Source organism: Harpia harpyja, chromosome 1 (assembly GCF_026419915.1).
Source record: "Harpia harpyja isolate bHarHar1 chromosome 1, bHarHar1 primary haplotype, whole genome shotgun sequence".
In the NCBI taxonomy this organism is placed as follows: domain Eukaryota; kingdom Metazoa; phylum Chordata; class Aves; order Accipitriformes; family Accipitridae; genus Harpia; species Harpia harpyja.
The window spans coordinates 99,347,154-99,368,231 of record NC_068940.1 but is presented as its reverse complement, the minus strand read 5'-3'; the positions used below and the strand labels follow the sequence as shown (position 1 = coordinate 99,368,231).

At 38.1% G+C, this 21,078-nt stretch overlaps 1 protein-coding gene across 2 annotated transcripts in view; it reads right to left on the bottom strand.

The window, feature by feature from the left end:
* The window catches only part of LMBR1 (limb development membrane protein 1), an 81,116-nt gene that overhangs the window by 55,992 nt on the left and 4,046 nt on the right, over positions 1–21,078 (bottom strand). Inside the window, exons 2-4 of one of the 2 annotated variants that reach the window (XM_052806780.1) lie at positions 7,841–7,913; positions 5,304–5,343; positions 2,713–2,852 (exon numbers count right to left, since the gene is read on the bottom strand). In XM_052806780.1, coding sequence (XP_052662740.1) covers positions 2,713–2,852; positions 5,304–5,343; positions 7,841–7,913 — 253 coding nt within the window. Of the gene's footprint in view, positions 1–2,712; positions 2,853–5,303; positions 5,344–7,840; positions 7,914–21,078 lie in introns of those variants that run through there. The other variant, XM_052806791.1, reaches the window with a different exon arrangement.

Sequence of the window (21,078 nt, the reverse complement as noted above, 5' to 3'; positions counted from 1 at the left end):
CAAAGCATACATGAAGGCTATGATAGAGTATTATGGAGATATGAACATTTTCTGAACTCGAGTGCTTGTGATAGCACTGTCGGCTCTCAAAACTTGCACAGGTATTTCATAACTACAAAAACATATTGCCGCTACATGGAATAGGTTTTTACAGAGCAGTGCAATGCTATTGTGCAAACCTAGTGAACACCACAAGAGGGAGCCCTTCCCCAAGGTAATTTTTTGAAATAAAGTACATTCAATTTTTGTCAAGTTGCAGTTACAGATGTTTCTGAAGCCTTCACACCAACTGTGGTAAATCTTGGTTTAGTTCAGTCATGTCAACCCCAGCGTAAGCTTTGCAATATACAATCTTGGAAACACCAAGATGCTGAATTTACTTCCTTGATAGCCATTACTACTGGACTTATATAAATTACACTGTGCATGCATAAAGTGGTACTTTCAAAAGATTATCACATTAAAAATCAAAACAACATGGTCACTGGAAAGTTCAAAGGCCTTCCTATGTGACAACTACTTTCTTCAGCAGATTTCTAATTAACTCATGTTTTCTCAAGTACTGTAGCAACTCTGACAGAGTGAAAATTTCTGAATTGGTTATTATAATTTTCACTCTGTAATATTTTATTGTAGCTTTTTCCAAATTCAATTCAGACACAGCAGGAAGGATTATTTTCCACTAAATATTTTTTTTTTCCATGTTTGGGAGTAAAGAATATAAATCTGTCTGAGCAGCTAAATCTGTGTGAAAAATGAGAATTAGCTGGAGTCTTTTTCTTCCATGTAGGAGACATACCAAATTAGCAATCCCCCATGACGTGTGACAAAACATATCATAGAAGAACTCAACTAGACAGAACCTCTAAAGTCATGTAGTCTGATCTGCTGCTTAAAACCGCTAAACTGCAGGTGCAATCAGGTTGCTCAGGGCTTTAGCCAGCTGAGTTTTGGAAAACTTTCATGGATTTAGATCTCCCAGTCTCTCTGGACAACCTTTCCCAGTGTTCAACCATCCCCACTGTGAAGAATTGTTGCTTCATGTCCTGCAAACATTGCTTCTTGCCTCTCACTGCACATTCCAGAGAAGCAGCTGGCTCTACACAAACCCCTCACCAGTTGCAAATCCAGCTGTGCCCTGGCTTTCCTAATTTCACACCAGGATATTAATCCAGGTGATATTTCTACACCTCTCCTGGGTAGTTCATCCCTACTTCTACCTTCTGTACGCTTCCTTTTTGCTTTTGAGCTCAGGAGTTCCCCATTAAGCCAAGTCAACCTCCTATTACACCTGCTCATTTTCTTGCACACTGAGGTGCACATTACAGTGCTTAAAGGTTATCCTTGAAAGTAAGCATCTCTCCTGGCTTCCTTTGCCTTCAGGGCATTCTCCAGTAAGGTCCCGCAAACACATTTCCTGAAGATGACAAAGTCTATTCTCTCAAAATCTAAGGTCTTTATTCTACTATTTTCCTTCCTCACTTTTCTCAGGTCTTAAACTACTTTGTCACCACAGTCAGGGTCACCATTGACCACCACACCTACAGTCAACTCCTCCTTCTTCATGGGTTTTAAAAAAAAAAATAAAAATTCCTTTACTGTCCAGATAACACAAAAAATACTCAACTAGTTTCAGAAAGATGACAGACAATACACATTATTTCCTGTCTTCACCTATTCATGTTTAATTTGTTGTAAACTACTTTAATCTTAAAAAAAAAAAAAAAAAACACATGCCAAAACAACTTGCAAGTTAGGGATCTGGAAATTAATGAATTTGTTATCTGTGAGTATTATAAGACATTTAGCAAAAAGCGTACGTTCTTCTGAGAAAAATCCTCCAAAGACCAATTACCCTCTCTTCACAAGAACAGAAAAAGGACAGCACGGTTAACTTGTAAATTATGTGTTCCAGATTAAATAATACCTTCACCATGTGAAACAATTTATATTCTTTCTCCAGCCAAGTCTACTAAAGAATGTCCTGTTTCCACCAGTTATTTCCCTTAGACACACAGAAGTGTCCGAATTATTTTCAAATATTAGTATCCATTATACATGCCAGTCGTAAGCATGTTAACCAATATTGGAAAGCCTAAGAAACTCACTCTGGCAGACATCAAGGCATCATCGCTGCAAGCACAAGTAATATTTTTTTCTTGCACCTTGCTCTCCTTGAAATAGCTTATTTTTATTGCGCCTCTTTACCACACTTGATACACTTATATTCTATAATTTTCCTTGTTTACAAATCAATCACTAACAGCTGAATTTAACTATCTAATCCCAACTGCTCATAGCTAGCAAGTTTCTTAAATTTCTTATTTTTGAGAATAAATTTACTTGTATCATCATAAAGAGACAGGCTTATGAATCTTGCATTAACACATGAGGAAGAAGTTTGAACAGTGTGTTTTCAAGTTAGCTTCTAGTAGCTCTGATTCTACATTAATATTCAAACCAAAGCAAATTTGGTTTAATTCCATCAAGCCTGCATAATTCTTTAAAAAAAACAAAACAAAACAACAAACACCAGAACAGTTAAGACCGACTTTTGTGATATATCACACAACAGCAAAACCAACTAGCCAATAACATATTAACAATTCAATTAGCATCTTAAATGAAAATGGAGTTATTTTGAAAATAATAACACATCTGTGCATGTATAATGAAGACATCCATTTTAATTACATTATGCTGAGTACTAACCATGAATTAGTGAGCCATTTAACCACTGAATATAGTAGTTTTGTGGAAAAGAAAGCAGGATCTCATTGCTGATTATTGAGAAAGGTAGAAGCAGGACTGCACCAGCTGAAACTGCTAGAGTGAAGGTGCTCAAGAACAGCCTGAAATTTAAAGAAATGTACCACTGTTACCACCAACATGCTCTGAACAGGGGGAAAAAAAAAAGTAGTTAGCCTACCTATTAATCAGTGACTGAAGGCAACACATTCTTATATTGTAAAGGGGCAGGAGAAACTGTGATTTCCACAATATTTCACTTCCAAAATGCAAATTTCAAATACCAAGTTACAGAATCCAGTAAAAATAGCTCATTTTTACCAACTACCACAATTATTCTCTTGGGACTTGTATGCATTCAATTCCAACGTCATACACAGGTTAAATTATTGGAGTTCGTGGAGTGCCTCTTCATAAGTCTCCTATTTTAGTTTTCATTTCCCACATACACACTCAGAATGAAAAAAACTTCTATTTCTGTATTCTTACTACAATTTTTAAAAGCAGAGCTTTTTAATGCCTAAAAAGTGAGTACAATTACACATAAACAGATATTTTTAACACCAAACAAAAAAAAAAACCCATTGCTTTTCTTTCACAATGTAGTTACTCAAGTATCATCTCATAGCTTGGGGTTTTCTGATAGCTGTAAAGTCAATACAGAGAAATTGTCGGAATTATTTAAAATATTTACACTTATTCTTTTTAGATCCCAAATACACCTTATATCAAATGCCATCTTGTGGCACTAAAAAACAACTGTGTTCTTAAAAAAAAATAACATCAACAAAAATGTTCTGACAGAACTAACTCAATGCTAGAATAAAATTAGAAATAATTCTGAAAATTGCATGACAAAAAAGATAAACTTAAATAGGTCATTCCTACAACACAAATGTCAGTAAGTTGTTCACGGAGATCTTACTTTTCCTTAACAGTCTACAAATCCATTTTTCATTCACACAATACTTAACTTAGAGAAGAAAGTCTGGCTGACTAATTTTATTTAATATATATATATGTGTATGTTTGTGTTTTTGTTGTTGGTTTCTGAGGTATTTTTTCTCTTATTTAAGGTTAAGTATTCTAAGCCAGAATTGTGAAGCCTAACAGACTACAGCCTTTCAAGGTGCTACAGCAGTGTGGCTTTGTTTTCTCCTCCCACCCACCTCTTAAGTCCTGACAATTATGCTATGCAAAGAAATATCCATCTGCATATGTTTGACAGTTATTGCTTTTTGGAAAATAACATACACACTTAAGGAACAAGAAAGCTTAGGCTGAAAGAACAAGAAGCATTTTATATTTATAACACTACTTTTAATGAAAGGCTATTACTCTGATAGAAGTGCTAATCTTGTCTTTCGCTGTTTTTGCATGAAGAACACAGTATTTACAATTGGTATTTATTGTGTTTTAAAGTTAAACTAGAAAATAGATGCAGGGGGGATAACAGTTAACAAGACAAATTTTACTCTCTGAATATTGAAAAATTCAGAACCAGGCTAAGACCACAGCTGCTATGAAAATCATTCTATCTAGAAGGGCCTTCACTGTAGTCTTAAAAGCACAGGAGATGCTTCTCTACTTGAGAGGGAAGAGCTTCATAGCATTTAAAAGTATGTATTTTTCTATAGATCTGAAGTAGACCTTGTGACAAATAAGTTCAAATTCATTAATAAATTCTGGTACCAGACACTACTGTGAGAAGCATGCCTAAGATTTACATCATCTTTGTACATCTTTCAAGCTTGCCACAAGTGCACAACTGAAAGCAAACAGCTTGCAATGTACTCGGCACTTTCCCAGGGTACAAGACAAATCAATAAAATACTCATGAGCTCTCCTTCCAAGAGGATGACAGTACCACCATGGAAGAGCTAAGAACATTGTAATAAGCAAGTAGCAAGCCCACAGTTTAGTAAATCATGTAACTGAAGGCAGCAACAGCTCACAGATGTTCTGTAAATCTTCAGACATATTTAAATAGAAGAGATTAATATCTAGCTTTACAAAGGAACAGGAAGAGGAGAGAGAGTTGCTGGCAGACCAGCAAGTCTGGCAAGTGCTTGTCTTCCATTTGTTATTCTTTTTTAAGGTTTTTTTAAGATGATCATATATAGATGTCTACTTCAGGGTGAGCTAACTTTCTTTCCAGGATCCATTGCCTCCCTTGATAGGGCTTCCATTGACTGCAGTGGGAACTTAAAACACCTACCTCCCATATAAACACCTACATTTTAGAGACCTAAATTTAGGTGCAGGTCTTGCACTGAATTCCACCTCTTGCATCAGGTCCTCATGCAATATTCTGGCCAACTTTATGCCTACCAGGAAAACCATAGGTGAAAAAAGCCCTAGACCAAACTGCCTTCCCTCTTGTCATGCCTTTCATAATACTAGGTGTCACTTGATCAAATCTTTTTCCTCTGCCTTCTAGCAAACTATTTGGTGTCATACTTAAAACGGACTGTTATGTATTTGGAAGCATACAAGATTCATATCATAATAATATACCGAGAAACAAAAGTTCTGCAAAAATGAGCTATACATACGATATTCTGTTAACAATGGCATCTTCATCCTCTTGCTCATCTGAAAATTAAATTACAGCAGATTATATTCAATACTTAGTCATCTTTCCTCAGGCTAAAATGTATATACATAGGAATAATTAATTTACAATTAAAATCTAGAATTACTAAAACAATTTATCAGCATCAATATTTTAAGAACATTCCTAACAAAAATGAATACTTTTTTTTTTTTTGCTTGCCTTAAACTCTTTTCAATCAATGTAACTACAAAGTTATTCCACTTTATTTAAATATACAGGGCAAAGTTTCTTGGAAGCATCTTCCAGAAGGCTCTGCAGTTAACAAGCTTTCAGACTACTACCAGCATGGCTGCTGCTAGGAACTGTCCTTTGGGGACCTCTGAAACCACAGAGAGCACGCAAGCTACAGGGAAGTCTTAGGGTCCCTACTAACTACTCCTACAAAATGCTAAATAGATGTTTCATTTTCAGTATAAATGTATTTTTAAAACAAGAAAGTATACCCAGAACAGTACTGACCACCACTCAGTTGCTTCCCCTTACTCATCCCTCCTCCCTACTCCTGGGGATTTGGGGGACGCAGGGAAGGAGAGTAGTTGTTGTTGTTGTTTGTTTTGGATTTAAGATACCATGGCTTCCCTTCTGGTATTTCACATTTTAGACCATTTTTGTTCACTTATTCTTCAATTAATATTCCAATTTTTTGAAATATTATCAACATTTAACTCAGAGGTCAATCACTAATACATCCTTCATTTATTCTTTACATCCTTCTCTACAAACATCTATACACAAATGTATGCATTTCTACATTTGAAATAATTTTAAAGTCAGCTTTCTTCTTTTAAGTCTCCCAAGTTTTTCGTGAGAAGTAACTCAAATTTATTTTAAAATCTAAGAATAAAGCCAGGTGTTTCAAGTTTAAGTCATGCACACACTTGAAATAAACATGTAGCCACTAACATCATGCTATTTTGAAATTCCTCTGTGAAAGTACATTGGGTTATTGTTTCTCTCTCTCTTTTTTTCTTTTTTTTTTTTTTTTAATGAGAATCTCATGGTGTTTTGAGAGACTAAGTCAAGGTCTCTTATGAAAACAATTTGTCCTGAAAGAATTCCAGATGGGTTAACTCTTCAAACGTGTCTCATCAGGAAGAGCCTAGCAGGCTACAAAGTTTGCCTAACTAAATGCTCACAAAGCTTTCATAAAGTCAGGACAGGTGCAGAGCAGTTCCTCTCAGTAGCTGATGAGATCAGCTGCCAAAAAGGTAGTAAAAGTGTCTTTATATACAATAGTGTTTGCCAAACCAGTTTCCCTTCCCTGTTCTTCCCTATCTCCAAATGGTAGCAGCTTTGTAGTCTCCAAAATACATATCACGATCAGAAGACAGTATCCGCCTTACTCACTTTTTAAACTATTTCCTATGTTTAAAGAGGTGCACTTTTTTTTTTTTAAAGGTATTACATTTCTTGAAGAGTTTACTTTTTTAAACACGAAACCCATCTATGAAAGCAGCTCTGTAACAACACAGGTCACTATAGCTCAATAAACAGTTTCCATCAAAGTTCAAAGTGCCAAGATCATCATGCATAAGAATGCTCCTCCAGCATGACTGACTGAGCATTACCAAGCACCAAGGTCCCAGATGAACTGTCAGGAGTCAAAGATTCTGCCATTTTATACAGATCTTTATGCTACTGTCTTTAGAAGAAATATAGAAGAAAATTACAGGGGCTCCTACAGACTAGTTTCAGACAGACAATGTTTCTGAAGGAAAAAAAAAAAAAAAAAAAGAAGTATTATCTCAAGGAATAAGACTTCAGTGGTGAGGTCATAAGGAACAGGTTAAGAACACTGAAATAACTCTACCTGAGCAAAGCAGGATTTTTTGAAGAAATCCGCTACTTCCCTTCTGTATTACCGGGAACCTTTTCACTTTACCAGCTAAAGCTCTGAACTTGATTTTGGTTATAGAACACAGCCTGAAGATACTTATTCTGGAAAAGCTGACGTGAAAGGAGAACAACAGGATCTAAAGGCAAGGGAGGCAGAAGAGTCTACTTGACATTCTCCCCTTTCTTCCCTCTCAAAGCAGTTAAAAATTTAGGCTGCCACAGAGCCACAACAGAACAAGTGATTGTGGCCATCCACACCACCTTGAAAACAGCCACCCATTCTCACTCAACTACAGAGTGCCAGCTACAGTACTCACTGATCCTTTTCTGAGATGCTTCAGTGCACTCCCTCCCTTGGTTAGTGACATTAGAAGGCATGTTAAAGGCTCTGAGAAGTGCCAGAGCGGGCACAAGGGAGGTGATGGAAATGCGTGGCTCAGGGACAAAGGGAGCAGATAGAGGGCAATACAGCAGCATATACAATTAGATCAGTCCAGGCTGCCATAGACCAGCAGCCTGAGAAACACTTTTGGTCAGAGATCTAGTTCTTCTGCTTTCTTTGTGAAGGCAGAGAGGAAAAGAATCACCTATTCATTTGAAAAGCAAAATTATTTTTTAATACATTAAGTCTATGCTTACCTGCTTTCCTTTTGTATCTTGTGATTATGAAGTAGGAAACTATGTAGAGAACAGCAAACAGGAGAAAACAGATCTGGAATAAAACACATTGTATTTATTAGGTTGTGAAGAAATGTCTGGATTATAAGAATAATAAACAGAAAATCCAGTATCAACAACTTAAAATTGAATTCAGGTCAACAAAAATGTATTCTATGTAAATGTCAACAATGTTTTGGTTTATAGCTTATTAATAGAAAGTTAAGCCAGTAAGAACAGTTTAATTACAGTAACAGGTATTGGATAAATTTTATGGCCAGCAAGTTTTACCCTAAAATTAAGAAAAAAGCCTTATTTACAGTGCAATTTTTTGTTTGAGGGAGGGCTGGGTGGGGTGGGTTGTTTTTTGAAGTTTGAATCCACTTGAGTTGTAAAAACTATCACGCTTTGTATCCCCTTCACATGTAACCTAAGGGTAACTGTATTTTATACGATGGGCTCTTGAAGATCAATTTTGGAGTAAGCTATCAACATATGTGGAAAGAAGAAAGCAGTTACATTTACTATTTCCAAGATGTCTTGAATCAAACAAATTCCAGGCGGCAACACACATAAGAGAGACTCATTGGCCTACAGTGGATGTCCAAGCATGAGCTAGTCTAACATGATGTTTCCGTTATAGTCAGAAGCCAAGGGCACAATTTCCCTCCTCATAAGGTAGGTAGCTTATTTAGGTCAGATGTACCTTGAGCCCAGCATGACTTGCATCAAGTTGTTTCTAAGATTTAGCACTAGAACGTCAATACAATAAGGTAAGACCACAACACCTACAAATATGTTGGAAATCTTGGAGGAAAGGAATCGAACAGCAAGACAGTCCAAGCCTTTGCAGGAAACAAAAAGAAAAGAGAAAAACAACACTTGATTTGCTCCTGAATGAGGCATCAGTGGCTCAACGCTGCTTCCTTAACCTTGTTTGTTGATACCCATTAAAAACATGATTCAGTCAGAAATGAAACAAGAACGAAGCATGCCATTCCATGATGCTGTATCCCTTAGGCTTCCCTAGTGCCTGAGCAGTCACAGTGAACAGTGCGATATACCAGCAGTGTATTCTGCTTCATGTCAGCTTGCAGGAAACAGAATACCTGCACACCACAGGCTGAGAAGCTACCTGAAGCAGCCCAAACTCTTAAGCTTCTTTTCCTTGTGCACAATACTAGTAGCCACCTCATGAGTCTTAACGCACAGCAGTTAACCAACTCAATCAGGCAAAACTGTTGTAGCAGTTGCTACTATTAAAGTGAGTTTGCGCTATTACCTGTACAAGGGTTGTTTGTTGGTTTGTTTTTTTTAATTGGCCCTGCAATTCATATTAACAACCTAAATGTGTTCTACTTCAATCTGAGCTTTAATCTCCTTTGTGATCTGAAATTGCAAAATTACTTCACTGGGCAGCAGCTGATCTATTTCTTTAATCAATCATTTAAAGATTTGTTGCCTTTAAGAACTCACTGTCTTAAAATCAGGGGCAGAAAAGCTACCTTAAGTGAAAGGAAAAAGTGAAAACAAACATAGCGATCATAGCCCTTAAAAATTTACATCTAAATACGCATATTACATCCAAATCAGCAGAATCAGAGGGGGAAAGAATGTATCACTCAATCAGGGAAGACAGACTTTTTAAGAAACACTAATAAAAAGAAACTGGGAGAGTTATTTCTTTTGTGTAGTCAGACATTTTAGATAAAAAAAAAAACAAAGCATAGCCAAGTGTCTGAGCCTCACATTTGGGTGCCTGCAACTGCCCTGCATGTCTCCCAGAAGTATTATGGTGCCATAGGTCTAAAAGTGGCAACTGAGCTCATTCTCTGTGCTGGCAATACACAGCAATGATACCTGAAATACAGATGCTGAAAATTAGATTTCATAACTAGATCTCTGAATTCAAATATCTAACACGAATGAGTTCACCAACTTTCCAGAGGATGCTTCAGAGAAGAAAAGGCTTTGATAAAGAATTTAATTATTTAAATAAATAATTCTATTAATAAATAATTTTATTAAGATTTAATAAAAAATATGCCTGTATATTTTTGAATCAGGAAGAAAAAAAGAAACTGAGATGACCCTTGGGTTTTCAGAGTACTCTGACACAGCTTGTCCTGTCAGTATTGGAAAACACAATGCCAGTGCTGAAAGAGTCCTTCTCTAAGTTTCCAGTTCCTCTGAAAACTAGACCAAGGCTACAGATTAGAGACATCTGATTTTAGGCATCCACTTTTGAAACAGGTATCACGTATACAAGGTCAGTAAAATTCTTCAAAAATCCATCAGACCCAAATAACACCTGTCCCTGTGTAAAATAAAGATATAGTTAAGCTCATTTTTGGTTTACTTTTAATTAAGAGAAGAATAAAAATTACTGCAATCTTGTTTGTATCTTCGAATAAAATAGATGACCTTTATTCTATCTGCGATAGCAAGGTTACAATGAAAATGTAGGTCTGTACTTATACGGTCCCACTGAGATAACTGAGGTATTCTGAGGGCACAGCAGATGAAAGCTGTCCAGTAACACAAACTGTCAAAATACACAAACTGTCAAATGTTGTATTTCTAGTTTTAGATGACAGCTACTTTGCAACTCAGCAATAAGGTGTAACTATATATCTTGGTGTAATTGTCCCTCTACTTCTCTCAGAATTGAGAACAACAAATATTTACAAAGTTGTTTATTACTGAAAAAGCACATAATCTTAAAATGATCAGCAAGAAAAGAAATAAGTAAATTCTAATCAGTGAAAGCTTTAACATCTTAACAAAATAGAGTTCACAAATTAAAAGTCCTTCATAGTGACCAAAACAACTCAATAAGCAAACTCAGAAATATTACTTCAGTCTCAATTTATACATAGTGAAACCTATGATCCTGAAGTGTTTCTAACCATGCATTCTGAATAGCTTTCCAAAGGGAGTAGCAAAAGCCAGCATCCTAACTATTTTTAGAGTGGAACTCAGTTAAGTTGGGGAAAAGGAATGTGTTGCCCATGATAGCAAAGAATAGACTCCACTGTCCTGTCTCACTGCAGTCCTGGGTTCTTACTCCTCATATTGCTCTTTGTTTGAGGCTATTTTTGTACTGAAAAAAAAAAAAATACAGCCCTTGTTTGTACTTGTTCTAGCTTTGGTTCATGCTTCTCAATTAGGAATGACTGGGATTGTATGCAGTACTCCAGGTACTAACAGCATTAAGCCTTTCTTTCTGTACTGAAAATACTTCAACATCTTCACCTGAGAATCACACTAGTAACTTAGCATTATCCTCCAATTGCTGAATCCATCCACACTGTCCTCCTCAATTGCTTCCAGCAGAGCAGCTCTCAAGTTACAGTAGAAACTTGTTTTCAGGGTTCAAGTTCATCACCATGTCTTTTTTTTTTCCCTTTTAAAACCACACCTTAATTTCATACTACAGCTATTATTTGGGGATAATCGAGTCCTTTCTGCACCAAGTTCTAACCCTCCTTTGTATTGACTACATCTCCTAAAGAATTGGTGTATTGGCTTTGTGTGGCAAGGTTTTGGTAGCGGGGGGGGGTTACAGGGGTGGCTTCTGTAAGAAGCTGCTGGAAGCTTCCCCTGTGTTCGAGCGAGCCCATACCAGCCGGCTCTAAGACGGACCCGCCGCCGGCCAAGGCCAAGCCAATCAGCGATAGTGGTAACGCCTCTGTGATAACATTTTTAGAGAAGGAAAAAAAGTTGGGACAGACGGTAAACAGCAGCCGGAGAGAGGAGTGAGAACACGTTAAGACAAACAACCCTGCAGACCCCCAGGTCAGTGCAGAAGGAGGGGGAGGAGGTGCTCCAGGCGCCGGAGCAGAGATTCCCCTGCAGCCCGTGGGGAAGACCATGGTGAGGCAGGCTGTCCCCCTGCAGCCCAGGGAGGTCCACGGGGGAGCAGATCTCCACCTGCAGCCCGGGGAGGACCCCACGCCGGAGCAGGTGGGTTCCCGAAGGAGGCTGTGACCCCGTGGGAACCCCGCGCTGGAGCAGGCTCCTGGCAGAACCTGCGGATCTGTGGAGAGAGGAGCCCACGGAGCAGGTTTTCTGGCAGGACTTGTGACCCCACGGGGGACCCACGCTGGAGCAGTCTGTGCCTGAAGGACTGCACGCTGTGGAAAGGACCCACGCTGGAGCAGTTCGTGAAGAACTGCAGCCCGTGGGAAGGACCCACATTGGAGAAGTTCGTGGAGGACTGTCTCCCGTGGGTGGGACCCCACGCTGGAGCAGGGGAAGAGTGTGATGAGTCCTCCCCCTGAGGAGGATGAAGCGGCAGAAAATAACGTGTGATGAACTGACCATAAACCCCATTCCCCGTCCCCCTGTGCCGCTGGGGGGTTGGTAGAGAATCCGGGAGTGAAGTTGTGCCCGGGAAGAAGGGAGGGGTGGAGGGAAGGTGTTCTGAGATTTGGTTTTATTTCTCATTACCCTACCCTGGTTGATTTGTAATAAATTGAGTTAATTTTCCCCAAGCTGAGTCTGTTTTGCCCATGATGGTAATTGGTGAGAGATCTCTCCTGTCCTTATCTCGACCCACAAGCTTTTTGTTATATTTTCTCTCCCCTGTCCAGCTGAGAAGGAGGGGGAGTGATAGAATGGCTCTGGTGGGCACCTGGCGTCCAGCCAGGGTTAACCCATCACAATTGGTTTTGTGCTAACAACATAATGTTTTACTTCATTTTCATCTAGGTTGAGCAAGACTACTCTTAATACTGATACCTGAGGAAACAGAGTAGCAGTTTCCCCCCCCAAATGCAACACCTATTGTCATGTACATTACAGCCATTCTTATTCACTTTACACTACTAAGACGCACTGACCCTAGTTTAAGAAATACCTTCCAATGCATTTACTGAATACAGCCCTTGGCAAATGCAAAAGGAACACTCTACCAATAGTCATGTGGCTTCAGAAAATACAGTTCTTAACAACTCCTAATTTGACTTTCTTAAAAAAAAAAAAAAAAACACAACTTAGAAGAGGGCAAATTCACATATACATATGTTCATAGTACCCTAAATCATCTGTCAACTTTCATTTCTAATCACTTAAAAAGCATAGGTAGTCATACTGAAAAAGGGCACTAATCAAAAAAGAACACCACACATAAAGCTATACTGATATCTTCAGGGAAAGAAAAGCCTAATTCATTAAAGTCCATCTTTTCTTCAGAAAACTATTATATGTGACAGTATTGGAGCCAATATTGGAATACAACGTTCAATCCAAATCATACCACAAGCTATGTTTTCAAACAAAAAGCAGTGTTTTATGCCATCACCCATCTCTACAATAAGAGCTAACAAATGTTAAGGATGCTGCAAATGCAGCAAATCTAGGACAAGCTATATTCCTCATAACCCCAAGTTCTCTGCAAGGAGTTTTTCACTGGAGCTCAAATGAAGCTCTTCCAGGTTTGACTTCAGGGACAGTGAAGACACTGTGTAGAGAATGTATACAACTGTGATGACTACAGATTTCTGACATTCCTTGATAGTGTCAATTTCAAGAAAAAAAAAACAAACCACAAAACCACAGAACAAATAATAACTTGCAATCTTAAAATTTATTTCCTTAAATTCATTCCAACTTTACAGAAGGGCAAAGTAGTTGTGGATCTGTTGCCATAGTTAGACTGCTCCTGGGAAGCTACTTTAAACCCAACTATGGTACATCCTCAGATGATAGGGGAAATACACTCGGTCTGTGTTTGACCAGCTGCATCAAAACATAAAGGAAATTAAGAGGAGTCTGAGAATTTTATACGGTTATAGCCAAACAGTCAAGTGAAGCAACTCTTAATAATTTGTAATGTCTTTTTTTGTGTTCCCCCCTCCACACCACTCAGTAACTGAAAACAAAACACATGGATTCTATGCTACATCTAGGGGCTCCCTTTTAATAGGCGGCACATTAAGAAGTCTTCAAATCTCAAGCATATAATTCATTCACATCGCTTTGCATGGACTAAATACAACCTCTGGTAGGACAAGCAAAAGAAGCCTGTCTTCCCCTGGAGTTCTTAATCTTCATTTGTGAAAGGAAGTGCTTTATGCTCCTGCTTAGATTACACACTAGACATGCCAAGAGAGGCTACTTCTGGAGATGCACTGCACTACATTCTTAGGTATCTTGTATCCAGCTCTTCCATAGAGTCATACTTTTGGATCTGTCATCCAAGTATGCTCCAAGTCATACTTCTGGATCTGTACCAGACAGTTCCCAGCTCCTGCAGAAACAGAGCTGGAGATAAACTGCGCACATTTCAGTTCATAACTATGTGCGTCTAAGGGGCTGGCACTGAAGAGTCTAGCATTAAACACAAGCAATAAAGGTCTGAACTAATGCAAATTACATTGTACTTATCCCACTGACAGTTACTAAAGATCAGCTGGCACTGATTTGTCTGTGTGGATGGTCCTTAAAACTTTGGCATTGAAATTCATGCCTCAGATTAGCAAAGCATCATCTTCAGTTGCAAGTACTAGAGCTACACTTTCATGCTAAGAAAGAACATGCTCAAAATGCACAATGTACAACTACCTTTCACAATTGTAATTCATGTGTGTGCATGTGCATTAAAAGCTGCATTTTTGTGTACAGAAAGATGGACAGCTTCTATTTACATAGCATGGTATTCTTCCAACTGTTGTGCAGGAAATACAGCTATAGTTTATACTAGGAAAAAAGCATACAGTTGTGTTGTCCAGTAATTGTTCAATACCTGACAATCAGTGTGCCCTGGCAGTAAACACTCTAAAGAGCATCCTGGGCTATATTACCAGAAGCAAAGCCAATAATCATGGGAAGTAATTATCCCTCTCCAGTCAGCATTCATGAGGAAACATGTAGTTGGTGCATCCAGTTTTGAGCCTCCAATATAGGAAAGACATTGGTAATCGCAGCAAGTAAGACCACCAAGATGGTCAAGAGGGTGGAACACTTGCTGGTGCAGACAGGCTGAAGGTCCTCAGCTTGTTCAGGCCGAGGACAACAAGGCTTCAGGAGGACCTGATAGCAGCTTGCCAGTGCCTATGAGGAGGTCATTAAGAAGGCAGAGCTGGGCTCCTGACAGTGGTGCACGGTGGGAGGATGAGACTGGAGGTAAGGAGAAATCCCCTCCATGAGGAGAGCCAAGCAGTGGAACCAGTTGCCCAGCAAGGTTGTATGTACAGTCTCCATCCCTGGAGGTTTCAAAGCCCAAAGTAACCTAGTCTGACATCATAGCTGACCCTCCTTTAAGCAGGAGGCTGGGGACCAGTCAGCCGCCTTCTCTACCATCCTGAATAAATTAGCACCATTAGAAACTTCGTCATGTCATAAGTTACACCCTTCTCCAGGTCACTTAGGAATGCATTTGAAAACATTAGTGTAAGCACAGGCCCCTGTAGGGCTGTGTCAGGGATGTCCTCCCACTATGAAAAAGCTGGACATCTTGCAGAACAACTTTTAGCAGTAAGGAACCACCACAGAACTCCTTTGCAAAAAGAAGTCAGAGACCTTAGTAATGTTCTTTGATTTAACACACTTCTAAGCATGAAACACAGGTTCAAGATTTCCACTTAAAAGCATCAAAGCAGACAAGTGATCATTTCCTCCCACTTGACTGCATACTATCTTTTAGAATAGGGAGAGTAAAACAGACAAGAAGTAAACAGCATTTTACTATGCTATGTATGAAATGAAAGATCAAGAAGCCCCAAAAAACTAAGGAATACGGGAAGGAAGGAAATAACTTCATTTTAAAGTGGCTGCATCAGTATTAAAACAAAAAAAGTTACTGCTATTACATCTACCAGCATTTCTATGCAAAAGATACGCAAAAAAAGAGGAGCTACAGACATAATGAAGAGTATCTCCCCTTCTTGCTGTTACTTTACAGAACGTGTCCTTTCCCCTAAATAGAAAAAACAGCATAGAGAAAAGAGGAGGCAGAGATCACTCTGGGAAACACCATCCTGTAGAATATGTATAAGAACATGTTTAAGAGTTGAAAACAGAACTGTCAGTGTTTTGCTTGACTGTGATTACTACCTACAGAAAAGTACTAGTGTTGCACTTCTGGGTTTTAATTTCTATAATAGATAACAACTAAGCATAGCATTGTACACCTACCTCTTAGTGCTCTCATGCTGCTGAAGTATTTTAATGTGCATTAAAATGCCACATGGCAACTAAAAAGCTTCCTCCTACTGTCCCACTTGGCAACTACTTTTGTTTACTCCTGGAAAGGATGGCAGGAATAAACAGCAAGAAAATACAGGTGGAGACAAGTAGTTCTGCTCAGTCTACTTCTAATAACTCCATTATGCTACTGACATCTAAAAGGCAAACAAGGTGTTCCACCTGTTTTGGATGTGTCAACAGTAAGTTACCTATAGCAAACTATGCACACTAAAGAAAATTTTAGCTATGGTCTCACTTTGACCTTGGCATTCATAATATCATCTGCTTTGGACATCTCATTTTTCTCAAAATGAGGTATTAACTATTTATTCTTAAAAACTCTGCGCTCTGTGGTTAGATTAAGTTCACTCTAATCCAGCCAGCCTCATACACTTAGCACAACACATTAAATTCAAGCTTATGAGAAAACGTCAAACGCATCTTATGACTACAGATTAATTTTACTCATTAACACAGCCCTCCACACCTATGATTTCTCCCACATGTATGGCCTCCTCTCGGGACTCCTCCCTGGCTTAAGACATTTGCAAGAAGTTGACCCACTTCCTTTTGTTGGTTCCTACATCATAAAGAAATCATAAGTGGTTCAGTGGCTGAGTGCCTAGACTTGCTCACCTAGGAAAAAATTCCAGGATCTAACAGAAAGTACGAAACATCCAAAAACATATTCTGTGTGCTAGAAATACTGCTCAGCTGAAGATGAAAAACAGCCTCTATAGCCCTTTAGAAGGCAGCTTCCTCATGTCATTCACTTAAAACTACCTTCACATTAACTTCACCAGCAGCAGAGCCCCACTTCAAAATAATGAAGGAATTCAAGTCAATATATGAATTTGTTAGCTTTTACACTCCCTTTTATATACTTAATGGGAATGTATTTATGTTGCTGGGTAAAGGGAAAAAAAAAAAAAAAGATACCTCCATGACCCTTAGTAATAGGCCCAAGATACCTTTGTTCAGGGTATTGTATTCTATACCCAGTAATACACTCAAAACCCCTCAAAAAATGACTACAAGTCATTTTTCTTTGACCTGTATGGGCTACAGCAATGCCATTAAAATCAGATTCAAGAATATTTTTCACCATTAGTACAAGATTTAAAAACGCCCTCTAGAATTAACACCAATAGCACCAACCTAGATCATGCTAACAATCTGCCACTGAATAAAGGTATTATTCAACATTTTACAGCCAGGCTATTAATAATCTGTTATATTAAAACTTCACAGAGTTATTCCATTAAAAATTCCTTTCTGAAAAATACCTCAAAAGTCTCATTAATACAAACTCAGTAAACAATTTATTTAAGACAGCTTCTTTGGCTAATACTAATTTCCAGGGCAAGATGCTTAACTAAGACAACAGAGCTAATGAATTTTCTCCTCCTAACCCCTAAAAATCCTCCTTCTTGTCTTCTCACACATACTTACTGTAGAATTTTTAAGTAGCACATCTTTTTTTTCACCCCCACTCCCAAAACACAAACATATTTAACTGCGATACTTGGATGCTTTCATAATTCTCACCTATTATGCAGACTCTCTACCGGACATAAGTTATGACAGTCTTAAACTCAGCAAATATTTTAGACATGTTGCTATTGTCACATTCAACACAAACTCATCAGCATCAATTCTTACCATCAGCTAAATATGTTAAAAATAGAAAGTATAGTTAGGTAATGGAAAAAAAATGGGATACTCAAGGCATAAACAGGCACTTAAAATCAACAGTAGAACTGTGAAGCACCACATTTTGCTGCCGATTGTGAAGCCTAACACTGGAAACCACACCACTGTAAGCCAAGAAGGTAAGGGGGAGGAAATCACACACATATACTGCTTCTAGCCTCTGTATATTAAAAACTCAGCCACACACAGACTGCAATGCCATCTATACTGTGCTGTGTAGAGCACACATGATATGGAAAGAGGAACTGAAACAAAGTTCTGTAGAGTATTTTCCAGTTAATCAAAATTTTAAAAGCCAAGTTATTATCAAAGTGCTCAAATATTCAAACAGTACAAAGCACTGGGCTCTTTCTTGGAACCATGTTGATAGTAGTTAGAAACAACTTTTAATATATTCAGTTAATCAAGAAACTAGAAGCCTCTGTGTGGGAAGCAGCTCAGCAACACTACAATACATATTCAACACCAAGCTGATGAAACATCAACGTGAGTTTTGTCACCATCTTCATGAGAGTAAATTGAGCCTCAAAGAGCAACAGATGAAAGCTGCTGAAAGTATGAAGCAGTTTCACTTGTCACATGAATGACTAATAAGGGGCTTACAGCAGTAACTTATTCCAGGTCATCTCTACCTAGCTGTATAGTTACCTTTTCAAGTGATGCAACAACCCAGGCTGTTAATTATTATATGCATAAAAACTTAAACTACAATCATGACTTTCAAAGTCTCTCCTGTTCTTGCATCATAAGTTATGTAAATTCTTGCACGTTCATGTTACCAAGAAGTCAGTGTCCCTAGTCATTTGACAGTACATGTTTACAGGAAAGCTTCAGCGGTTTTCAAGGTAAGGGGGAGGGCATGAAAAGAGTAGAGAGTATCGCAGAAGTTACAACTTCCTCAACAAGAGTTATCACTGCTTTCCTAAATAAGGATAAATACCAAATTAAATAGGGGAGGGTGAAAGACAGTAAAGGAGAAAGCACTGCAGTTTAAAAAACAACAACAACAAAATCACTTACTTAACCTTCAAATAAAAGTAGTAAGCTTATACTGAATGAAATGTTTTCTTTGGATAGTCTTCCTTAACCCAAATTTCCATCTGTGTCACCAGAACTGAAGTCTCACTTTCTTATAACTTCACTGGCAACATGCTTCAGATTCTCTCTCTGCTCTGATATTAACACCATCCCCTCTGCTGCTCTGCTCTCCACTTCACCCACCCCTCAACATATCTGAAAACACTTCTTTCTGGAGGGTCTTATGCTTATAAATTCAATCACACCCAGCAACCCTACATCACAGCAAAGATTGAGGCATTCATTACAACCCTACGATCTCCCTGTTACATCCTGCCATCTTATCCAGTCCCTCTACTACATGACCAGCTATCGAAACAAAACCCAAGATGGATGTGCTTGTCTGTGGTCTTGTAATCAACAGCTGGTTTTGTTTGCTGTCAATTCTTTCACTTTTCATTAGACTTTCTCAAATCTAATTTACACCTTAATCTAAATTTTCTTAAACAGGTGTCTGTACCTTCCATGAAGTCTGTCGCCCTTCTGGTCAACTGCTACCACAAAGAAACACACTGGTATTCAAAAGGAATTATTTTGAACTGTAACTAATAGCAACCTTTTACACTTCAGCCTTTCATGCTTATTTTATGTAAACAGTGAGAGTGGAACTCTCCAAAAGTTGTTCCTGTTTTGGGAAAAAGCATCTCTCTATTCACTTGTCTATGCCAAGTGTTTAGAGATGACTATTCATTCCAGATGGATCCACCAGTGCTGACCCTCAGGACCAGCAGCCAGAAGATGATTCATCACTTCTTAAAGTTCCGTAGAGCACCCATGTTTACAAGTAAAGGTGTATTTTTAAGGTGACAGGAAGATGCCAACATTTTATATATGTATTTATGGTAAATGTGCACCAATCTTTCAGCCTTATATCTCATGCCACTACCACAAATACTCCTTTATTCAGTTAAAATTCTTTTCCAAAACATTAAAAAAAAAAAAAGCAGCAATACTGAGAAGCCTAGACAAAGCTATTTTTGACATACAAGAAGCCATTTAAGATATAAATTACTCCTCAAGTTTTCAGAATATGGATAAAAAAATTGAAAGGCACCAATTTTACTCAATAAAAGATGAACTTGCATAAACATTCAAACAAAAACATTTCAGTATTTGTAGTAAGTTTGTTCTTAAAAATCACCCGTGCTTCTATTCAGCATTTTCTTCCTGGCCCACTATCAGAATATCATCACTTCTGGCATAAAATAGGGTCTGCAAAGATTACAATTTTTGTCTGGGGCATAAATTTAAGGAAGAAAAACTTGTGACAGGAACAAGAGCACACTACCAACAGGAGTACAGTGCTCAAATCAGCTTTCTCATTTTACAGCCCTATAGGGGACAAATGCCAGCAGTAACCACAGTGCACTAGTTCATATAGAAGAATCCTGAACACCCCTCTGCCTGAAAAGAAGACAAGAGGACAAAAGGTACAAAAAGAAACCAGAGAAGAAAACAAAGCCACTGGTATTAGTGTGAAGTTGCAAACAAAAATCAAAGACATGGCACAGTTGCAACTACCTAAAAAGACCTTTCTAAACTGCTGGAAATTATCTTCAGATTCAGATTTACACACACACACACTCTAAGTAACCATCATATCACCTGTAACAAAAAACCCCCACACCTCCACACCTTAATATTTAAAAGTGGTATGGTTTAAAAAAAAAAAAAAAAAAAAGCCTTATTGTAGAGGGAATAGTATTAAGAAGTAGAAAAACTAAGTTTCTCCGAATATCTAGCATCTGAAGCCTACAGCCCTGAAAACATTCAGTCCTTCAAATGGAAGCATCTGACATCAATCATAAACCTACATATTACACCAGTTTTAGTGTCTGCCTGGACTTGCATGAAGCAATTAGAGTTATAATAGCACTTTTGTATTTGAACTTACTCTACCAGAACTGATTTTTTTCATAAACATATTAAATATAATTAAGTCATTTCCAAATATACTAAGTTTGTTCTTAAGCTTTCTAAGCAATAATTCTATGGTCACCAAATTGTTTTCTTCTGCAGCTTTCCCCACACTACAAATGCAAGCACAGTGTATCTATTTTGCCAAGGAAACATCGTAACCTAGTGTATATGTGTATTTGTACAAACTCAAAATAATACATTTTGTAAATGGAAAAATAATATCAAAGTAGATCTAAATTTTAAAAATACAAACTAATATTGCAGAATAGAAGACTCAAACTGGAAAAAAAGGAGTGTAAGAATATTCTAAGTAGTAAACC